This window comes from Prionailurus bengalensis, chromosome E3, assembly GCF_016509475.1.
Source record: "Prionailurus bengalensis isolate Pbe53 chromosome E3, Fcat_Pben_1.1_paternal_pri, whole genome shotgun sequence".
Taxonomy (NCBI): domain Eukaryota; kingdom Metazoa; phylum Chordata; class Mammalia; order Carnivora; family Felidae; genus Prionailurus; species Prionailurus bengalensis.
In genome coordinates this window covers 35,328,341-35,352,083 of record NC_057357.1, presented here as the reverse complement: position 1 = coordinate 35,352,083, position 23,743 = coordinate 35,328,341, and the positions used below count along the sequence as shown (strand labels likewise).

General features: G+C 41.5%; 1 protein-coding gene across 32 annotated transcripts in view; it reads left to right on the top strand.

Moving 5' to 3' along the window:
• RBFOX1 (RNA binding fox-1 homolog 1) overlaps window positions 1-23,743 on the top strand; it is a 1,791,866-nt gene that overhangs the window by 1,753,427 nt on the left and 14,696 nt on the right. For 23 of the 32 annotated variants that reach the window (XM_043560612.1, XM_043560607.1, XM_043560613.1 and 20 more), the window contains 2 exons: window positions 1,186-1,250; window positions 20,536-20,588. In XM_043560612.1, the coding sequence (XP_043416547.1) occupies window positions 1,186-1,250; window positions 20,536-20,588 (118 nt within the window). The remainder of the gene's footprint in view (window positions 1-1,185; window positions 1,251-20,535; window positions 20,589-23,743) is intronic. The other 9 variants (XM_043560618.1, XM_043560609.1, XM_043560592.1 and 6 more) reach the window with 1 other exon arrangement.

The window sequence follows — 23,743 nt, the reverse complement described above, 5'->3', positions numbered from 1 at the left end:
CAACTCAGCTGTCTCCTATACGTGGAGCTAAATGTAACAGACCCCCCACTCCCGATTTTGTTGTTAGGTCCCCTCTGACACATGAGTGACTTTGCTGTTCACTGTCCTCTAACACATCAGTCTGTTCAGAGCTGCCACTTTATGGAGAGGGTGAGAACTGTTTTCCCAGAGGATTATGGGACTGTGAATTCTAATTAGAACCCTAGTGGTCCCAATGTTACCGGTCGAGACTGGATCCTGTTTGTTAATTGTGCTGAGATCATTCGACAGTGGTTGATGTATTGCTGTGGTCTGCTAAGCAAGCTCAGTTATTTTCACAGTTTGATAATCAATGCTCCACTGAACACAATTCCTTTCGAATATGACCATTTGCTTGTCCTCTGCTTAATTGAACAATTGCATTTGCTGGTACATGCAACTAAATGTTAATTATTTTTTTCAGGTTTTTTTTCTTAATGATTTTATTTACAAATTGGAAAGCTTTATCATATTTTCCACACCAAACAAATTCCCTATCTGAACCAGTGTTATATCTTTAGCAGAAAAGACAGAATTTTTAAGAAGTGTTCACCATTCCATTTTTTAAAATAATTATGCAACACTTAGAAAGCTACACACAGTCTTCTTTAATTGCCTCAGTGGTTCAACAGCTACATATGCAAGAGATTACTAATAAACTTTCAATCAAAGCATTATTTTTTTTATAAATACAAATGCAACACAGGAGGGCATTAGCTCAGCCTACATTGGATTTTCAAGGAAGTAATCAAGGAGTGTTTGAATGAAGCCTAAGTTAGTAGCTAATAAGTAAAGGGAAAGCATAATCATTTTTGAAACTCTGGAAAGTTCAGCAAAGTATAAAGAGTGTTTAAAGAATCCCCCGTAATCTTCCCCACCCCAAGACGATCACCATTAACCATGTAGGTACATCTCTTTAGAAGGGTATGTGGGTTCTTCCTCTGGGATATGCTCACAATCGCTAACCTTTAACATCCAGCTGGGGTTGGTATCCAAGCCCCTGTCTCTCCAGTGTGTTTTGTTCTTCGCTCTGGTACTAAGCTTTCATTAACCTCCACGTTAGACTGGTGGATGTGGGTAACTGCTGTTCTGGTGTGGTCTCCCAGTTGGGCGCCCCTGTGTTGGGCTCCTGTGCATTCCTAAGTCCGATTTCTCCTTGCCTTTTAGGGTGGTTACGCTGCATACCGCTACGCCCAGCCTACCCCTGCCACTGCCGCTGCCTACAGTGACAGGTAAGAGTCTCCCTTCTTCTGCTTGACAACTACCTGGAAATGAACTTAGCTGGTGGGAGACGAGATTCTCGTCTGGTTTTGGTGCAAATGCATGACTTCTGGGGAGGCAGCGCCCAAAAAGTCAGGTCCCACCGTGAAGGGAAACGGCGCCATGTAGAGGGACGATGAACAGTCAAGCCTAGACCATCCTAAACTCTTGCCCTCTCTGCTTGAAACACAGAATTTGTATGTCTGGTCCGAGTAGAGTTGCTTTCCAGATCTCTCCATTCCTGTAACAGCACACCTTGCATGCACACACATACAGTCCCTGTACAGTCTTTCCACAGTCTTCTGCGTAACAAGCAGCCACGGTTTCATCTAACTCGTAGGAAGAACCCCAAGAAGACGATCCTACAGGTTTCCCTCAATTTCGAGCACCTGGTGCCCCCCCCTTTTTTTTTTTACAACGTTTTACACCCAGTAAAGCATTCCCTCCACTGCATGTTTTAAATCTAGAACAAAGGAATGGGGGAGATGTATCTGGCATTCCTAAGATGATTCACTCTTTTTGGCAGTCCCAGTGTCCGATCCTACTAAGATAAGCCAACATTTATTCGTAACGTGCACCACATGTTAAGACTGGCAGTGGAAGGGACCGAGTGGGTTTAAGAAATGCAGAAGTCAGAATGGATGGTGGGGGTGGGGGTGGGGGGGGGTGGAGGGGAGCTTGATGACCCATTACCCAGGCTTAACAGATAACTGGGTTTCTGAAATGGCAAGCCACAGCTATTCCTGTGTAGGTGCCTTGAAAAAAAAAAAAAACAAAGCGTGCGTTTCCATATTGAATGCAACTCTTTGGCTCTGTTTTCTGAGGACATAAACGTGAATGTTCAGAAGCTCTGCATGCACAAATGTGATCGAGGGTGCTTATTTTTGGTAATGACTCTTTTAATTTAAAAATATGTCTCATGAATAAAACAGTAATGGTAACAATTTGCATGTGTGGCTGAGGCATGCTGGGTCAGACAGGTAAGCAGGCAATGTACTTGACCCCTGAATGGGAAGTGTCGGCAGCCTCTGGTTCTCCTTCCTCCCTGGCCTGTTGTGACTTAGTTCCTCTCTTGGTTTGCTGTGGTGTGCTTTTTCTGCGGCCCCATTCCATTTCTCACGAGATGTGTTGTGAGCTCGATGTAGCTACAGATTTCTTCCAAGGTAGAAGAAAGCAAAATCAACTCCTGAACCCCAAAAGCTGCACTTTGAAATCCCCATGCCTACACTTGTAATAAATGGCTCTTTGGCAAGAAAGGAGGGAGATCGCTATCTGGTTGTGTGCAGGTTTCATTACTACTTTCTTATAAACAGCCATAACGAGTTCCCAAGGCCGGAGGGAGCCTCTAAAGAAATCCACACAACATCAAGATACAGTTCTAAATGCATAAATTATCCAGTTACCCAGTAATCTTTCACTAAGATGCAAAATACGTTTTACGTACGTTACTATCTTCAATCCACTTTGACACCGGATTAGGAAACTAGAGAGGGTCAATAAAGCTAATAAAATGATGTTAATCTTGAAATCCTCAAACTCATTCTACAAATGAAAAGTCTTAATGCTATTAAATTCTGCACACTGAAGATTCACAAAGTATCAATTGTGATGTGGTTCATCTCCAACCCTTAATTATTTTTATGAAAATATCTCTAGATGCTAAATTCTCAAACACCCACTTTGTATATAATTATAATCATAGTAACTTTAGTCTGCTGTATAATTATAAGAATCTTACATGGATTTATTTCTTTGGATTTTTATCTTGCTTCTCAGTATAAGTGCATCTTCCCCCAGGTTGGAAAAAGGTTAATTACAAAGATATACTTTAAATTGCCTTCTTCAATAAGACCAACCTAGACACTTTTTGAAAAATAAACAATATTTAATACTGTTCTTAGATAGAATTTCTTGAGAATCTGGCCATCTCTATTGGCATTCATTTGAAAATTAAGTTAAAATGATGTTGCATTGGGGGTCACCCTGTGCAAATATGTGTATAAAATCTGTTATTTTTAATATTACTGATATTTCTCATTGGCAACGTGTCCTACCGAAAATTGCCCTCATTCTTGGATTGGTAAATCTTGAGTAGCCCTACAATTCCCACTTTAGAGGAATCGTTTCAGTGGAAGAAACCAAGTAAATATACTCTTGTCCATGTAATTGGCCTCATGCTGTTCATATACATTGGGTCTTCTTGGTTGCTGTAGAAATTGATCGCTAGCCCTATTTAACTTTATTGCAAGCAAGACAGTTGCCACAGACGGGATTATTACATTGAGGTAAATGCAGGAATAGGTAAATTGCCAGAAAACAATCTTTAAAATGATATTTCTGGTTCGATTTGCAAAATGTATTTATGACATGATGGTACTTCCTTATATTTTCAGTAAGCAGGTAAAGAGAAGGAAGACCCTTCCCTTTGATAGAAGACACACGTTTGGGGAAAATATGAAATTGTCAGAATAGGTTTTGAATCCAGATGGAAGATGCCAAGTTTCTAGAATTTATCTCAGGGCAGTTGTGTAATAATTTATTTTTACACGATCACAGTGCAGTATCAGCCATGATAGATTTCTCAGTTCCTCTCGTCTGGAAGACAGGCAGGATGACAAAGAGTAAAACTTCTTAACCCAAAGAAACTCCTTCAGGATAGGAAGCAAAATCAGTTGGAATTGAGAGCATTTTGGTGATGCTCACTGGCTGTCAACTAAGTGAAAAGAGAAGCCGCAATGAACTTTACTTGTAATCATGAGATTTGCTCCTCAGGCATGTGGAAAGCGAAAGAAGTTTGATGTCCCCCGTTGGTAGAATTTTGCCTTTTATCAGCACAAACTAAGCCCTCGTCAAATTAAAGATTCAGGGACCTTTGGAAAATGTTGAACCCCAGTAACCTCAGGACTGTCCAGAAGGTCCTTGATGGGTCCCTTGCAACTCCCTGCCCCATCATCTTCTTGGTTACATGATCACATGCTGATTATCTGGGAGCACCCTGAGAGTTTCTGACTGCTGACCTCCAGAATGAAGACCATCTGGTGTGGGCAGAGATTTCCCCAAAAGAAACAGACCTGCCTGGACTAGGTAATTGTATAGTCTCACTGACGAATTTAATGGGAATAGGCAAACGTATTTCCTTGGCATTTAGAAAACCTTTGGTAAGCACTTGCCTTCACCAAACCTTCCTTTTTAATCTCACTTTGATTTAGGGAAAGCCAACTGTCCAAACTCTCAAAGGGGATTGTTTTCTGAGCTTGAACCAATCAAAGCATGGCAGTGGGGCCGACGGTCATCTGGTCATTGCATGCCACTTGGTGTTGCTGATGTGTCCGTGATGCGTTCTGGATTTGACAGGTCCACCATCACATTAGCTCGATGAATGGCTTGCTTGAATTAAGCCTGGGGGGTAGGCTTCTCTTTATGGATTGGCTCTTGGTTTCTTTGTGTTTTATGACTTGGTTGTTGATGCATCTGTGAGCAGCCAAACCAGAAAGTGGGGCGGGAGGGGATATTCCCTATTCAGGGACTTGTGCCACAAATATTTGGGGATGTATGTATGATGTGTCTATAGCTTTGATGAAAATGTTCTCTCTCCAGAAAGGCAGATATTTGTCATTGCTTGTCCTGCTTGCTAAACATTCTAACATCTCCTAACAACCAGTGCATGAGAACGTCCCCCACGTTAGTGCAGAAGGGAACTAAGGGTGTGATCAGCCAGAGAAGAAAGTAATGCAGAGTGGTTCGCTCGGAGATTTCATAACGATCCCGTTGCACTGATAGTTACCAAGGGCCATTTCTTCTTTCATGTAAGACATGTGTTTCCTTTGAAGATCCCCCAAAGTCAGCCACTTTGGACATAACAGTTATAGCCCCAGCCCCACAGGTGCCCCTAGCCTGAGCAATAGAGACAACATGCAACAAGGTTTTGTTTCTTTTATTTTCTACTTTTTTTGTTCATTTGTTTTTTGAGACCTTAAAGTTTCATTGAAAACATTTTGTGTGACAAAAAAATGGAATATTGGCAGTTTCGTAATTTAGTAGTTAAAATGCCCTAGAATCAGTAATCTTGCCCTCTGCATTTGAAATACACACACACACACACACACACACACACATACACACTTCATATATATGTGTGTATGTTTTGTGTCTATATACACATATGCTTAAATGAACATACACACACACACACACACACACACACACACACACACACAGCTGTGTCTTAGGCCCTCACAAAAGACTCCTGAGAGAATCCAGGTAAATCTTAATATAAGGAGGTCAGGACTTGTCAAATTCAGGCAGTCATAAGCCACATGCTAGAACATTTTTTTAATGTGATAGTCATAACCTATTAATAGAAGTTTCTATTTCAGAGAGAAACAGATTAGTAGTTCTTTTTTAAAAGTCAATAAGGATAAGTAGGCGTGTCTTTGAGGTCATGGAGAAGTTGGTCTACCTCTATTTGAATTTATATGGGTGGTAGAGATAGATACATACATACATACATACATACATACATACATACATGGGTGGATGGATAGATGGATGCGTGGGTGGGTGGATGGGTGGATGGATGGAAAGTTAGATGATAAATAGATACACAGGTGGTTAGATGGAAGAGAGAAAAATGAGAGAGGAGAACAGAGAACAGAAGAGTGGAAGAAAAAGAAAGAGAGGGAAGGGAGGAGAGGAAGGAAGAGGAATGAAGGGAGAAAGGAGGGAAGGAGGGAGGGAGTGAGGAAGGAAGGCCACTCCTGGGACCGGTCAGGCATTAGCCATGCTTCTTAGATGTCAATACAGCGAGCTTATCTTTTACAAAACGATGACAACAGAAAATGGTAGCTTTGTTTTGTTTTTTGTTTTTTTCCTGTTTTATGCAATTTTGTTTTTAATGTTTTTACTTGGCAGAATAAATGCTGGCAGCTCTATAGTAGCCTATTAGATTTTTACATTTTCAATTTTTTTTTTCCTCTGAGACCACTGTTGAAAAGTAGAGTTAGTGCATTATAAACCTTAATGCCAGGGGTGGTTCTCAGATGAATTAAAAAAAAAAAGCTGATGGCCCAGGTCGTGGAGACTGATGGCGATAGGAGTGTGTCTATCCCATGGCATCTCCCCAGCTGAGACAGGGATCCAGGGTCAGAAGGAAACTGGTTTGGATTTAGATTCTTACCTGTTGAGTCAAAACAGAGCAGCAAACAGCAGTTCTCTCTCTGTACCTTTGTTGACCCTGCTTTGTCGAAGCTGTTCTTGATTTTAGTTCTCTTTTTTGCTTTTTTCCACTTGCCCTGATAAGCTCTCCAGGGTTCTGCAATTCAAGAAAAGATGCTCTGTCAACTTGTAATGGAAATGTCACAGAAATGAGTCGCTAATGCCTTTATTTACATCCTACTATCCCAGTGCCCAGAAAGGCACATTCGGCTTTCAGAATTAGAACACCAAGCTGAAATATATATGTGTGTGTGTGTATATATATGTATATATATGTATATATATATATATATATATATGTATATATATATAGAGAGAGAGAGAGAAATAATATATAAATATGTAATATATTATTATTTTTACTTACATTCTTTTTCTTCTTTTTGGTTTAAAGTGCACTTTCTTAACTGATTCATTTGGTTTTGTTTTTTTTTTTTCCAGCAAGTCAGGGTCCCCCTCAGGAGGAGAGAGGGTGAATGAAGCTAATTAGTCTAGGCAGCTTTAGGGTAACTAGAAAGAAACATACATTGTCTGTGAGCTTCCCATTACACAGCACAGAAACCAGACGAAAATACGTTTCTTCAATAAAACTGGCGATATATATGACAGTGCTCCCGTTAATATGTTCACTAGTTGGAAATAGCGGACTGTATTCTTTGCCTTATTTACTAAGTCTTCTGGAAGTTGGAGGTGGTAGGCTAGCAAACTTGGATTCAAATCCTCTCTAACTGTGATAATACAATTATGAGCATAGCAGTAGTAACAGTGGCTCTGTATGGAATCCTGACCAGTGCAGGGCACTGTGCTATGTGCTTTCCAAATACAGTGCCATTGAGCCATCCAGGGATGCGGTAAAATTGATGTGGCCCTTCCATTTTACAGATTGGGAAGGCAAGGCTTCGAAGAGTGGGCAAGTTTTTTTCAGCTCAGCTCCGAAGCTAAAGAATGTGCCCTTAATCACTAGGCTCTGTCGCATTTCACTGGAAGAATCTTGAGAAGTAATTTCTTCACATGACATTTCGTCTTGTATGGGTGTATTGACTCCACCTTACACAGTGGTTTGGAAGTATTGACACAATGGCTGTGAGATACTCCGCACAGAAAGGGCACTATATAAAGTGTTCTTGTCTTTTACTTTCCTGTGTTCCCATAAGAGCTGTAAATCTGGATGGCAAGAAGGAGGAAAACAAAAATACCTAGGTTATGTCGCTCCACCCAAACCTCTAAAATTCAGGGGTTTGAATCTGTTATTTCCTTAACAGGTTCTGGAGTCATTGAAAGCATTTAGGAAAGATAATGGCCAGACCGACTGGGCTAAGTTATGGCGTAGACAAGCCTTTTAAAACTTAATAGGTAGGATTATATGCAAATCTAATTCTTTTTACTCCAGTGAGTTCCAGGAATCATTTGGTGGGTTTTGCTTTGTTTTTGTTATAGACAGACTTACTTAGGGGAAGGGCCATATAAGCCCTTCAGTTTCTCAGTTATCCAAAGTTTGGATTTTGATATGTCAGCGCTCCTTAAAGTAAGGAAAGTATAGTATCTTCCCTGTCACACTGTTTTTTTTTCCTTTTCACCATGTAGATTTTCTATTTCTATTTTGAAGTTACTTTTTTTGGTAGCGTCTCTGCGTGTCTGGTACTGTGTAGAACATTAGAACACACAACCTGAGGAGAGAAGCGGTGTAGTTAGTGTGACCCCAGAAATGACTGTCCAGAATGTGACACTTGAGAAAGAGAAGGAATGTCCTGTTATTAAGAATGAGTCCGAGGGGCGCCTGGGTGGCGCAGTCGGTTAAGCGTCCGACTTCAGCCAGGTCACGATCTCGCGGTCCGTGAGTTCGAGCCCCGCGTCAGGCTCTGGGCTGATGGCTCAGAGCCTGGAGCCTGTTTCCGATTCTGTGTCTCCCTCTCTCTCTGCCCCTCCCCCGTTCATGCTCTGTCTCTCTCTGTCCCAAAAATAAATAAACGTTGAAAAAAAAAATTAAAAAAAAAAAAAAAAAAAGAATGAGTCCGGGACAGAAAGCTTCAACTGGACTGTCCCAGATCAAGCAGAACATGTATGCTTATCCTAGGCAGATTCTCCATGTCCAAAGACTGGACTTCACACCCAGAGTCCTTTAGTCCAGGTCCTGGGCTGTTTCTGTCTCCTTACGCAGTTGTTAACAAAGTCAGGGCAAGTCATGTTTACATCCTCAAATCGTCGTAACTAAGACATGAGTTAATGATGAAAACATGAGTCAAATTTCATGTTGTCAAAACCAGCAATAATTTATTTTCCCTATGGATCAAATAGTTCCTATTGGTCCTTCACAAAAAAAAAAAGTTATGATAACTAATATAAATTACTTTTTCTGCCCACCTGCTGTGTAGATTGACAGTGATTTCATCTAGTAACAATTGAGATGGCTCTGATATAGCGGAGGGGACAGATACTCTTGATAGTAGCATCAATATGATTTTTGAAGCTCGTGTTTATGGACACAAAGCTCTTGGTGCTAAAAATAAATATAGCTGTTACTGATGGACTTCCTTAGTTTCTCCTATTGTTAATTTACAGACATGCATGCATGCATACACACACACACACACACACACACACACACAGGTTAAAAGAAAAAGTGCTCAAATTTCTCTTTCAAGAACTAATTGCCTTTGGTCTGAAATCTGTAATGGCTTCTTAACAACTGCTATGCACTATTGAATGAATATGTATGCAATTGAAGCCGTTAAAAAAAAAAAAGAACCAAGACTGTAATAGTCAACAGACTGGACCAACAAGGAGTTGGGGAGACATTAAAGGAAATTCCAAACCCAGTAGACCATAGCTGTCACAGCCATGTGGGTAGACACTTTTGCCAGTGAGGAGACAAGATGTAACAACTCCTTTGGTCATGTCATGGCCTAATTACACACTTCTCAGGTTGCAGATCATTGACTTGATAGGCCACAAAGAAGCAAATAAAACCTATCCTGTAGTAGCATCATCAGGATCCTTCAGCTGTGAAGGGTTTCGAGACAGGTGAGAAAGCCTGGTACTTTCTAGAGGCAGGTCAGAAACTTCCAAGGAGAATGGGTACACGGAGACTCTGGAGGAGCCCTTTCCACAGCAAATACAGAGCTCCTCATGGAAGACAGCTTCCCAGTCAAGGAGAAGGAAATACACACACAATAATCTTAGTTCATGAATGTGACAAACATTGAACACGGTCTACTTCTTTGCTTTTTTTTTTTTTTTTTGTCTTTTTTGTCCCTGTGTAATACACTATAGGCTGTCTTTTAGGGTAAGAGGGAACTTTTCACTAAAAATTTCTAGTATTTCCTTTAAAGTTATCGAAACAAGTTCTGAGAGAAGTTTAAATTTTTTCCCAGTAGAACTGATTTCTGTTTAAATGTGGCCTCTGTGCTGTTTCCATATGTGTGCGCAGTACATGCATGTGAACAGTCATTGTACAGAAATAAATGATTTCTCATGATTTTCTCCCTGGCGTGAATCACAGTGATTGATTCCTCTGGAATTAAATTCTCCTCAAAACCATAGTGTAGTTCATACTTAATTAACACAAAACGTTTAGAGTAGGGACCACTATCAGGAATTAGAGAGACGGTAGTTTGGAGGTGAATGCTTGAGGGAATCTCCGTAAGGAGTAACTAACTCATCAATTGTGTCATTGTTCCTGGGCTTATTCTTGCCACATTAGGATGTGTGAATGTTTGAATAGATCAATAGATTGTGGAGAGATGAGACATAATCAAAGCTCAACACCCTTTTCCCTTAATTATCATAATCACTTAAATTGAAATGCTTTGGACTTGAGATTATAGAAATACACCAAACATCTGATAACCTGCATCAGCACTTTGCACTGCGTTTGTAGGCTCAGAATGCCTTTACAAAGAAAACCATGATTGTTGGATGCTTCGATCAGCCTCTCAATCTCCATCTCTGTTCATGGTCCACTTTTGTAATTTGAAGTTATAAACTGCATTAAAAGATGAGGGACATGTTTTCTTCACCGTTTCTGCATAGGTAGAGGGTGTGTGGGCTACATTTAGTTAGTAGGATATGAGCTCAGGTGGTCAGGTGGGTGCATGTTAAACATGCATCCCGGACACTATCAGCTGCATAGCCTTCCCGGAATGATGGATTGTTTCTCTGCTATTCTTTAAATTATTGTCTTCAGTTTCTCTATCTCAAAATTAAACAATGGAGAAAGAGTGATCGCCTTAGTCAATTCTGAAACTTTAAGATTGGAGTGGCTCATTGTGAGGGTCCCAAGAGCCCTGCAAAGCATGGTTCCCACACAAACCCAGTTGGCCTCACCAGGAGCTTGTGGGAAATGTAGAATCTCAAACTCACCCCAGCCCTCTTGTGTCAGAATCTGTACCTTCAAGATCCCCGGGTGGTTTGGATGACATTTGAGAAGCACCCCCATAGAGGGCAAGCTTCAGTGCTACCCCCTATGCAGCAAATAAGGTTGACATTCTACAAAGCTTGAAGCATGTAGGAGAATTTGTCTTAGCAAATTGTTGGTTTGTAGTCATTTCTGTACTTTCCCTTCCTCGGTGAGAAAATAAGAACCATCCATCGTTGGAGGTCCCTCGCAATCCATCCTGAGGGAACTCCCCCTCCCCCAACTAGTCGAGGGCCACGATTGATCATTTCCTTTACCCTGAAGATTTCTGGATAATGCAAATGATTTCATGCTAGTATTTTCTCATTGACTGTGTAATAACCTCAGGCTGATGTAAACCATACCCTGGAAAAATCCCACCGGATTCCTCTTCCCTTTACTGAGCCTCAGTTTTCTCATTTGCTAAATGGAGACCATCATACCAGTTACAGTCAGAAGGAGATGAAGGTGAACATTACTTCATAAACTACAGGAGGTGGTGAAAATGAGCGGGGTTTTCAATAGCTCCAACTGTTCATTGACAGATATTTTAGAGTATAAGGTATTACTTGAAAGCACTGACTATATCCAGACCAGAGCAAACAAAATTAAATCCACTTGAAAGTGGGAGTCATTTTTAGATGAGGCTCTAATACCCCTGTAACACTAACATTCTGGGAACCTGTGCCTTACTCAGCTGCCCACAACTTAGAAATTGTCTGCTCAGGATTTGAGGCAAAGTCTTTTGTAATCACTGTACCTACTTTGAGGCATGCATTAGCAAATCTTTGCTGTTCATCTGTAGCATATGATCAGGGATTTAGATTTAGGCTAACATTACTTACTACAGAGATAATACAGGCAAGCTAAGGGACCTGTTTGATCCCCAGCTGCCTCATCTTTAAAGTGGGGCTATTGAGTGATGCCTGCCTGATTGGGTTGTTGTTGAATTAGTGTGGTCATGAGCAGAGAGCTCCTTAAGTAGCACCTGACACTAAAGGACACTCAGGATGGGATATTGCCATTAGCATCACTAAACGATGGGTGTATTTTGTTTTGTTCCTGTAGGAGCAAGTTTTCGGGCTTAGAAGAATATTTTGACCATGGAGCGTTTTATTTTTAAATCTTGACTTCCATTTTAGAAATATCAAAATAGGGATACCTAAAATGTGCTAAGGGAGTAGATCTTAAGTGTTCTCACCACACACAAAAAGTAACAATATGAAATGATGGATATGTTGATTAGCTTGACTGTGATGATCATTTCATAATATGTACATGTATTAAATCATCTCTTTTAAAAAGTACATCCTACAACCCAATTATATTCAGTTTTTCTTTTTTAAGTTTATTTATTTTGAAACAGAGCGCAAGTAGGGGAGGGGCAGAGAGAGAGAGAGAGAGAGAGAGAGAGTGTGTGTCCCAAGCAGGCTCCACACTGTCGTGCAAAGCCCAATGCGGGGCTTAAACTCATGAACTGTGAGATCATAATCTGGGCCAAAGTCAGATGTTTAAGTGACTGAACCACCCCAGCACCCCATATACTAATTTTTATTTGTCGACCATACCTCAGTAAAACTTGGGGAAAAATAATTTGGGCCAAAAAAAAAAAAAATTCTGAAGGAAGAAGCCACTGGACCCATGAGATCAAACAGCCTGTTTTTCTGTTCATCTTTCTCTTTTCTGTCTTTGGAGGAGTCCAGGCTACCAGGGACACGTCAGCTTTGTAGGAAAAATGACCGGTTCTTGTGGCATAAACCTAGCCCGCACATCACCACTGCTTTAGATTTCTATACAACCAGTTTGTCTCCAGAGACTTACTTTTCAAAAACTGAAACGAAATCTGCCTCTGTTGCTCTTTTCGCATTGCCACTGGTGAGAGCTCCAGTATCTGGGGGTGGTCGTGGGTTATCAGAATCCCCTGGGGATTTGGAAGGTTCTGGACCTTTCCACCACCGCACTCACTCCATTGTGCACATAACTCATAGGTGGGCGCAGACCTTGTCAGTGTGGCCTCTCCAGCCTCCAGAGCCTCAGCCCCAATACCATGTGCTCCTGCCCACCTCACTAAGCACGGGACTCCTCTCCTCTAAAGGACAGCTGCTTCCCCATGAGAACACACATAGCTGTTCCCAGAACTGGCCAGACCCATTTCCAACCCTGCATCAGAAAGTCGATCTCTTTTAGGAGCTCCTCTGTGTCCCTCTCATCTCTGGAAGACAAGGTTGGAACTTGTCTTCCCGGAGGCACCTGTAACCTCAAAGGGCTGTTCACTGTCCCCCTTTTGGCCTAAAACTGTGAAAGCCCCGCACTTAAAAACACAAATGCCTTTTCTCTTTGGGGAGAGAAGACAGCTATCCTTCATGAGTTCGCACAGCCAAAAAAAAAAAAAAAAAAAAATGGCAGTTTACCCACAAATGAAGTGCTTTCACATTCATGCTCTCATCATAGTGCAAAAAAAATAAAACAAAATAAAATAAATCTAAGGGAGGCCTGTGCTATTTTTGTCCCCATTTTTCAGATGAGGAAACTGAGGCCCAGGAAGGTGACAGGGCAGGGCTTCCAGATTCACCGTTTGTTCTCTTTTACCTGAGAAAAAAAGTAGTGGGAGCTGAGGAGATTGCTCAAGTTTGGAGAAACTAAAATTCCGGAAGTGGATTACTCTCGGGGTCTCCAGGGAATGGGCACGCACTTGGATTTGAATTTCTTAAACCCAGAAGTTTTGGATGGAACATTCAAATTGAGGATAGATCCAGAGCAGTCACCTCCTTTCCCAAGTAAACTTTATTTTTCAAAATGTGGTCAATGTTAGCAATAGCAACTGCAACTAAATGAAATGATTCTAAGTGTATGTTAAATGCTTTCCCTTTTAAGATGAGAAGGATCGGGAGAGACCCTTTCAGAGGATTCTACAGTCAATCTGTTTGTTTGCTTGCTGCTTTGTCTGTTTACACCCCATCTCATTCTACAGTTTGCCACCGCCTCTCCAAGTACATGTAATTCCGTACTGAAACATAAATAGAAATAACGACAGGGCAGTGAAAAATATAAATTTGAATGGGCTTTTTATAATTGTAGAGTTTTAGAACTGAGTCGGGGGAAGGGAGGTAAAATACTGATTGCAAATGTGTAAAATTGAAATATAAATTAGGTTATGAGCTTCCTGACAGCCAAGCCCAATACAGATGCTGCACAGTGATTTAAAGGCCAGGAGCACAAGGTCCCGTCCCTTTGGCTTAGCTGGGTGTCTGGCAGGTAGCAAACCCTCATGAACCATCTGAGAATTCAGTGAACAAGAGGAGTGAGCTATTCAGTAAAGCCAGCAAAAAGAATTTTAATGGAAGCACCTTATTTCTGCATGTTATGTGTAACTATTCAGAAGACATTCCTGGCTGGATTCCATATGACCCTTCCAGCAACTTCTTAATATGAACAGGAAGAATTTCTGATTAGTGTGTGTTTCTACCTTAATCCCACATGCCTAGAAGGAGGCATCGTGGTAAGCACAGCACAGTTGTAAAAAATTAATAAGTAATATATTAAACAATATATATAATTATTATAATATAATTTCCAAAAACTAAAATATCAGCAATTAAAAATGTGGCTGTCAACACTAGTGCCGTTTAATTGAAAAACCAGAGGACACAGCTCTCTTCCCTGCAGAGTCAGGGCACTTAAGTTCAAAGAAATAGTCATACAGTGAAATGTCAGTTCTCAGTGCTGGCCGACACTTGAGATCACCAGAGTGGCTTTTCGGGAATACCTGGGCCTGGGAATTACTCTCAAAGATTCTGACGTAAAAAGATTGGGAAATGGACCTGGTCATTAGTATTTTATTTTTAAAAAATTATATATACATCATTAAGATACTCTGCCTTACAACCAACAGGTGCCCAGAATCTACAGATAGAATTAATTTGACTCTGTGTCACTGCTGTCTTGGGACATCTTGACTGCCATGTGCCAGAGTTGAAGACTAACTTCTAAGGCCCTAGGGAATTTGCACTAGATAGCCTTGGAGGGTTTTAATCACATGTAAGTGTGTGTGTGTGTGTGTGTGTGTGTGTGGGCGTGGGCTTGCTAGCTTCCATATTCATAGCATTAGATACTAGAAGAAGACTGCCATGAGTGATATCCACCCAGAGTTTTGCATAACAATAGTGACATGACAGAATTAAAAGGCCAAAGAATGAGAAGTGACCAGAATTTCCAACAGTAAAACTTAACACCAGTGTTCTTTGATGGGAGAACATTTCCTGTCTGCCCTCCCTCCTCCCCTGCCTCTGCCCCAACCTTTACTCTGTCTCCATACCTAGCTTCTCACATTCCCTCCAGCAATACTGGCTGGCTACTATTTTAATTTGACTCTTAGAGTTCAGCCGTGGGTAATTTTTAGAAGAAAGAAAGAAAATTACAGACAGATGAGATTTCGCCTAAGAAGAAAAGTGGGGTAGAAGGATGATATGGCAGGTCACAGGACTAATTTAAATGTACCACCAGCTGAGTCAGATGCAGAGTCTAGATGGTTGGTCTATGAAAACCATCGTAAAACATAATGAAGTCTGGTGATAGAATGAAAAAGAAAGACCATGGCCCGTGTCATTCCACATTGCAAGTTGCTAAAGCAGAATATAATTATCCCTCTCAAACTTCAATTAACATCATACTCAAAGGAGAATCCAGATTCTCTGTTATTTTGTCGGTAGGAACGAAAGGTTCAGGACAGTTTCAGGAGGTTCCTCCATAGAGATGTTTCACTCCACTGCTGACTCAGCACCCCAACATGGGTGCCCCTCAGCACAATCTTAGTGAAGAAGAGCTGGGGTCTTGAGCCAACCCAGCTGTGTTCAGATTTCACCTCCACCAACTTGCACATGGTCATGACCTACACCTCCACTTCCCCATCTATAAAGACTGGGATAGGAAGAGGGGGTGTAGAGAAAATTAAATCAGTTAATACATAGATACAGGGCTTGGCCACCTCCTGTCATGGATAAGTACTCCATCGACATCGGGTCACTGGCTCTTTGACACCAACACTCCAAAGAGCCGAGACAAATGTAGCCTTCTTCCTCGTGCTCAGCGATCAACCGTTTCATTCTTTTTCCTAAATTAGTAATCCTCCCTCCTCCCACAAAGCCTCCCCCTGTCAATCTTCCTGGGAGAGTAGGAAGATTTCTGAAATGAAAATGGGACTGAACTTGCACGAAATTTCTCAGCAATGTTCCCCGATGTCCCCGTGGTAAGAATTACCTGGAATGATGATTCTCTTCCAGGAGCACCAGACACTTAGGACTGGTGAATGGGTCCCCACAGCTTGTCAGTAACCAGGCCTGGGTTCTCACCAAATGGACAGATGTTCACATCTCTTTCCTGGAAGTTCTGATTCAGGGGGTCAGGGCTGAAACCCAGACGTCTATTTTTAGCATCTATATTTTAGCACTCTAATTAATTCTTATCTTCAGGGAAGTTTGAGAAATTCTGCAGTAGAGAGAGGGTTCAAAAATAGAAAGGAATCCTAGGTGAAAAAAATTGGTGAAGAGACTTAGATGCAGACTCAGAAGGCAAGTGGAAAGACCCAGCAAAGATCCTCTTGAGTTTGTTCATGGAAGATACTGAAATAAGAGAAACACTGGAGGAATTAGATACAGAGAGCATGACATTGTGGCCACCATTAGACCACCTTCGCTTTCAGAAATGAGGTTTTTTTTTTATTAGTTTTTTAAGAATAGTTGGGGATATATATATATACATATACATATGTATATGTATATGTATATGTGTATATATATATATATATATATATATATATATATATTTAAGTTTTAGAGAGGTAAGGGGGGGAAAGGGGAGAGGGAGGTAAAGAGAAGCGGTGGGGGGGAAGGGGGCAGGGGGAGAGAGAGAGAGAATCTTAACCAAGCCCACACTCGGCACAGAATCCTACATTAACTGCTGAATATTTCCTAAACTACCTCATTCCACATTCTGCCCCAGACCAATTAGGCTAGGACCACAGGAGAAGGGCCTGGGCTTTCCCGTTATTTTCACCTCTCCCTGTGAGTCTAAGGAACTAGACTTAACCATTCAGCTAGACAAGTGGCCCTCAGCCTTGGCTTGTATGAGAGTTACCTGGAGCTCTTTAGAAACTACAAACACCCAAGACCCACTCACAGAGATTCCCATATAACCTGTCTTAGGTGTAGCATGATCACTGAGAATTTTAGAAGGGCACCAAGTGTTTTTTCAACGTTTATTTATTTTTGGGACAGAGAGAGACAGAGCATGAATGGGGGAGGGGCAGAGAGAGAGGGAGACACAGAATCGGAAACAGGCTCCAGGCTCTGAGCCATCAGCCCAGAGCCTGACGTGGGGCTCGAACTCATGGACCGCGAGATCGTGACCTGGCTGAAGTCGGACGCTTAACCGACTGCGCCACCCAGGCGCCCCAGAAGGGCACCAAGTGTTTTTACAGTGTGCAGCCAAGGCTGAGAACCACTTGGCCAGACTTTATCCTCTATAACCAGTTTTCTGAAAATCAGGGGCAGCTGCTCTTGAAGTTTAAATTCTTTGGTCTGTGTTGAGAGTGCAGAGCAGACTAGGAGTAGCATGGGGGTCAAGACCCATGCCAGTCTCCTCTCTCCTCCTGAGAGGTGAGCCCACCCACACTGTCCAGAGTGCACATGCACTGCTTTGGTCATTTAGTTTGCCCTGCCCTTGCTTGGGGGTAGCAGATTTCCCACCTACATTGTTAATCCCTTTGATCATACCTCTCTCTGGTCATTTGGGGTAAATGATTCCACTGAGAGGGTCATGGATGATCCACATATGGGGCTGAGAGAGATGGTTTTTGTCTTAAAGGTCAAGTGGGGAGAGACAGAACTGTATATCAAAATTGCCTAACAGTGGACAGAGACATCACCATGAAACCTATCCCTTATAATTCTACCCAGATTCCTCTGTTGGCCTCCCATGTGGGCCACATTGGCCTGATATCCCTCCCCAGGCTATTATTTGGCAGACATCTCCTTTTGTACTTATAATCAGTGTAGCGGGAGGGCTGATCATGCAGGTTGACTCCATGGAATTAATGAGCTCCATAAAAAGGCAGTTTTCTGAAATGGATGTAGTGGGATTGTTTGCGTGGAATTAAAAGAAAATAAATAGCAGTAGAGAACTGATACATCCAAATAACTATTTTGCAAATACGTTTTAATAATTCCTTTTTGGTACTGCCGCAGAGTCCATGATATATCCCTTAAAATATCACTACTGGCAATAACTTTATGCTTTGATGTAGATTTGATTTGATAGTCGGCCATCTTCTGAGCCAACTCTCCGAGTCATACCCTTTGTTCAGAGATTTTTCTCAGGAACCCTAGAGACACTCTAAAAAAATTCAAGATATATAGGTTGCCCGAGAGAGAGAGCGAGCTTGGGGTGGGGAGGAGAGGGAGAGGAAAAAGAAAGGAAGGAAGGGAATGGAGAAATAGTAGCATTATTTTTAAGAGTATGTGTATCATAGGGCGCCTGGGTGACTCAGTTGGTTGAGCGTCCAACTTCGGCTCAGGTCACAATCTCACGGTCCGTGAGTTTGAGCCCCGTGTTAGGCTCTCTGCTGACAGCTCAGAGCCTGGAACCTGCTTCAGGTTCTGTGTGTGTGTGTCTCTCTCTCTCAAAATAAATAAGCATTAACAAAAATTAAGACAAAAAAAAAAGAGAGAGAGAGAGAGAGAATGTATCATGTCCCAAGGAAGAGTGCTGTGAAACACAACCATCATATGTTCTAAAATTCTGGTACAATTAAAGACAAAGGTCTGATGTCTTTGTAAATATACTGGTAGGTTGTGTTCTTAAAACTTTTTCCTTCTTCAGTCAATCACCATTGTGTATCTGTGTTGGTTGCCTCTTGTGGTTCTCCTAATGTCTGGCAGGAGGGACAGTTCTGTAGGGAAAATGCAGAAGTGAGATACAAGGTGGCAGAGTATTCTGGGACGATAGGGTCTGAATTGGATAGAACCATCTCACTAACGAGGCCCACCCTATAGTTGAGGAATGGCTATATGAAAGAGCTTGCCCCTTTGGATGCACCAGGCTGCTGCTCTTGGTAATAAAGTGTTATTCTTGTGAGCATACTATGAACAGAAGTCCTTCCAAGGGCTTGTTTGGTCCATACACATATGAATTTCATGCATGCAATTTGAGCTGCCCATATCGTGTTTCCCCCTTGAGGCATTCAGAGGTGAACAAGTGAAAACAAATATTCAAACCCAAATATCTTCATTTTCAGGGATATTAATTGTACTGCTCCTCAAACCTCAGAAATTTGAAGCCAGGTATTGGTGGGGCTCAAAAAGTCTGTGTCCAAGCAGAAAGAGAGCAAAAATCCAGTGACACTAACGTTCTTATTCTTTTAAGAGAAGTGATAAATGAACTTGGCTGTGATTTTTGTTATATGGAAGAAAGACATAAGAAATACAATTTTCAGAGCATGTATAATTTTGTTTAGATTTCATTGGTGTGGAAATAGCTAGAATTTTCAAGTGAATGCCAAATTCTAGTGAATTTTCCAGTGGTAGCTCTATTTATATTTCAGAGTGTACCTCTTGCAAAAGTAAAACTTTCTTAAGGTGTTTTAAGAAATGCTCAATCACTAGGTACTTTTTGGAATCATTAAAACATTTGAAGAAGACCAATCAAAGACCCCAAAAATGCATTTAATCTTGCTTCTTAATGATTCATACACTACAGAAAAATCTAACAAACAAGAACCAGAAGGCTCTATCCTACTGCTTCTGAGGCATTTAAGATCCCAGCTAATCTCATTGGGGCATTTTTATAATCTGCCTCCCACAGACGTTCTCATTTCTAGAGAAATAAACAGTGTGTCTGAATTAGAACACATTTCATTGTGAAAATGCCACAGTTGGAACATCTTAAGAGAGTTTTATCATCTTCCTGGATTTACTAAATCAAAGTAAAATAGCATTTTCCATTTTAATTTTCTTTTAAACACTGCATCATTAAAAATAATTTGGTGAGATGGGATTTACTCCAATAGAGGAATTCTCTTACGTTCTTTGTGTAGCCAGCCTAGTTTGGTGAGGAAATTATTATCTATAACATGAGACCATATAACCATTCTCTTCTGAAATGACAGCAATTTCTTTTTCTTTCCTTTAAAATTTTTTTGATATTATACTACAATAATAAAGTCTGGAATTTTATGATTTTTCATAGCTAGCTGCAGTACCCCATTTTTCCTAATGGACAGTCTGTATTTTCTTTAAATGTAATTTGCATTTAGTGTAGAAATTCCAAGCGCAGTTTGAAATGCCCCGGCCTTAGAAACATACCCTCGTGTGACGTCCTGGTAACACTCAGTACTCCTCTGTCAGTGCAATAGTGTGTAGACACACACCCCACCCCCGTTCTCACATCACCCCCGATTCCACTGGTGAGGCCCCCCGCATGCCTGGCTCATGATCCTTCTAAACTCTCCCAAGTCCTAGCCATATCAACACTTTCCCTTGCAACATCCATTCGAACACAGCGCCCTCCCTCCCCGCATCTGAATACATCTACCCAGTTGGCAGAGAGCACATTTCTCCCTGAGCGAGCAGTATTGTGAATTTTATCTTCTCTTCCAGAAATCAGTTCGTCTTCGTTGCAGCAGATGAAATTTCTTGTAACACCTCTGCAGGTAACAAACATTGCTACTTCTTGACGCATCCATCCAAGTCTCAATATTCTTTCTTTCTTTTTTTTTTTTTCCTTCACATGCTGCAATTGGTCACTCTAGAAAGTTGAGTTGAAAAAAAACAACAAAGTCCATATATCTTTGGAGTATAGCTGAAGCCTTGAGCCTCTGATGTCTAAAAAGACACTAGGCGTTTTACTAACTTGGGTACTTTATTTCCAGTTTTAATAGTACATGATCTAGAAAAGTAAGACTGTGTTGGATGAAGCCACAATGCAATCTTACGGTATAAACACTTATGTTAAAATGCTGAAAGGGGAGACTAGGGATGCACATGTGTGACTTGTATGTTTTTTGACATATTTTGTCTGGGTTCACACAGATGTGTATGTGAATTATACTGATCTGTATTGAATGACTGGTTATATATCATAGACCCTAAAAGACTGACTCCATATAGCTAGAGGCATTGGGGAATACAATTATCTCCATCTCATAAGAAGGGGATCTTCACTCTATGAATCAAAGATCCCCTGTCTCCTTTCTTGTAAAACCTATTACAAGTAGCAGGATTTAGAGAGACAAAGTCTTCTGCTTTTGAAATCAGGGCATTGGCAAATGGAAATCGCACAGTTGCATGATGTGTCCATCAAAATCACACCTGTCTTTCTGCTTTGATGTGGTTCAGAAGAGTTATGTTTGGATTTTCATTAGCTTGGAATTACTTGATTAAATGTCAAGATAGGTGAGTGCTAACAGATTCTTTGTTTTGTTTTATTTTGTTTTTTGTTTGGTTTCGTTTGCTTTTAAGCCTAAACTACGACCAAAACAATTACTAGGAGATCTTCCCAATATGTGGCTTCTAGCCAACAAGGGAGTACTGTACAGCTTATTAACATGTAGTTGAGTATGACGTGACCTTCAAAGCCTACATTAAACAGAGCCTTGCAAATAGACATTCATCTGCTCCAATCACATTTTATCGATGGAGCAGTAAATGCAAGCTTGCTTGCTAACACTTCCCTCCCTACTTACAGTCTTTGGTGAGAAGAAACTAAATTAATGGAAGGGCAGATTGCTAGGAGCATGTCCCTAGCCCCGTCTGTCCTAAAAGGCAAGGCTTCTTTCATTGATAAGAGTCCGTGTCGATATTTTTAATGGCGGAAAGTCTTAACCTGGGAGTTCATGAGGTATGCATGTTCATATTTTAAAGTGACAGCTTACTCCATTTCTATCAAACCCCTTGGATAAAGGCTCTTCTATTTTCCTTCCTCAACCCCTACCCTCCAACATCTGTTTCCCCCCGCGAGCGGTGGTGACATCCCTAACGCATCACTAATACTTAATAGTAGAAGGGGGGGTGGGATACTTGTGTAGCTGGACATGGTGGGGAATGTTCCTGGGATGCAAGAGACATTTCACATTTTCAAAACCTTGAAAAGGGAGCATGCGTCCGGAGGGGTAACCGACTGGGGGTGGGGAAGGGATGTTGGTTTAAACTGCTAACAGATGTCACGTGTGGAGAGGCTGTCTTCCACAGCCTCTACGTATCCTGTTAAAATGCATGCATGTTCCAGTGTGTCTCAGGTTATATTTTGACATCACAGATCACACATTGCAAAGTTACAGCCTCAGAGGTAGATATCGATTTCGTCCCGTGCCTTAACAAACCCTGCCTTGTAAGCAAGTGGTCCACATACACTATTGCTGAAAGAGGCAGCAGATAATGAAAGTTTGCCTGGGTAGACCGAGTGTGTTCACCTTACCTTATCTGATTTAGGATGGCTCTTCAGTAAATTCTTAATGAATTGCTATTGATCAGATTTCAAATTGAGAGAGATATCCCTGTTGCTTTGATGGCCGTATTAATAATATGTTGCATGCTTCATAAGGTCCCATTTGAAGTCTGAATTCTGAACCAAGCATGAAAAAGGAGACACCCGTATCAATCAAATGTCAAATTATCTCCTAGCCAGTCCTCCCTCCTCATAAAGTGAATATGGAAAAACAGAACCGGTCGGTTACAGAGGTTGTGTACTCATGGTTTCAATGAAGACCCCGAGGGGAGCTCCTCATGTGCCCCCTCCCCCATGCTGGGAAAACCCAGGGCATCCCCATTCTAATCAACAAAACCATCCCCACATGCAGAACACTCCAAAGTGCAGGTCTCTTGAATCCCGGTATCTACTGGATTTCAGCATTTGACACAAGCCAATTTCTCTCCTTTTAGATGAAGAAAGAAATCAACAAGATGCTTAAAACCTCAGTTCTGAGGGCCTGGTGGATTTTATAACTGAAATTCTTATAAAGATGTGTTATTCTTGCACAGCTGCCTCTCGGGGCAGAGCTGACCGGGTTTGTCTCTGGCTCGGGTAGAGATGGTGAGGTGAAAATTGCCAGACGGTACTGGCAGCACTGAAGGGTTGTTTCTTCCTGTTTCCAAAGGAAACGTGACGGTTTGTTACTTGGGTCATTTGGAGAGGATGCCAAAATGTTGGTTCTGCTTTGGCTAGCCACGTAGAAGAAACGTTTCTCATTAGCATGTGTGGCTTGTGAGACTGTATTTACATTTATTTTCTTACTCAGTGTCTCCAGCAATGGTGTTCGTTGTTTTGGTTTGGTTGCTCCTGAAAGATAAGTACCCATGTGGGTGACACTGGCGACTGGCCTTTTGACAACAGCGCTGAACCCTCAGCATACAGTGCCTCCCCACCTTGGACACTCAGCTTCTCATTCTGTAGCAATGAGACCCTTTCATGAGTCAGATCCTGTAAGAGACTGCAAAAGGGACAAGATGGTTTTCCCTTATTAGACTCAAGGCTGGAAGCGGCCGCTCTGATTCATCAGAACTTTCCCAGGACCGGCTAGTGATTGTAGTAGAAGTAGAATATGGGTCTTGCCCGAGAATGGAGGTCGAAAAGCAAGTTACTTATTTTGGCCGAGCAGCTGGAAATTCATTTCACTTAATTAATATGTATTGAGTCATCATTGTGTATCAGCAACTGTTATGAGCCCTCGGGACATAGCATTAAATAAGCCAAGAGGAGCCCTTCCTTCAAAGAGCCTCCTTGCCCCCTTTCTAGTGGAGACCACACCCCCAACATGTAGATGGATAGGCATGGAATATTCTTGCATGTAAGTTAAGTTCTACAACAGCT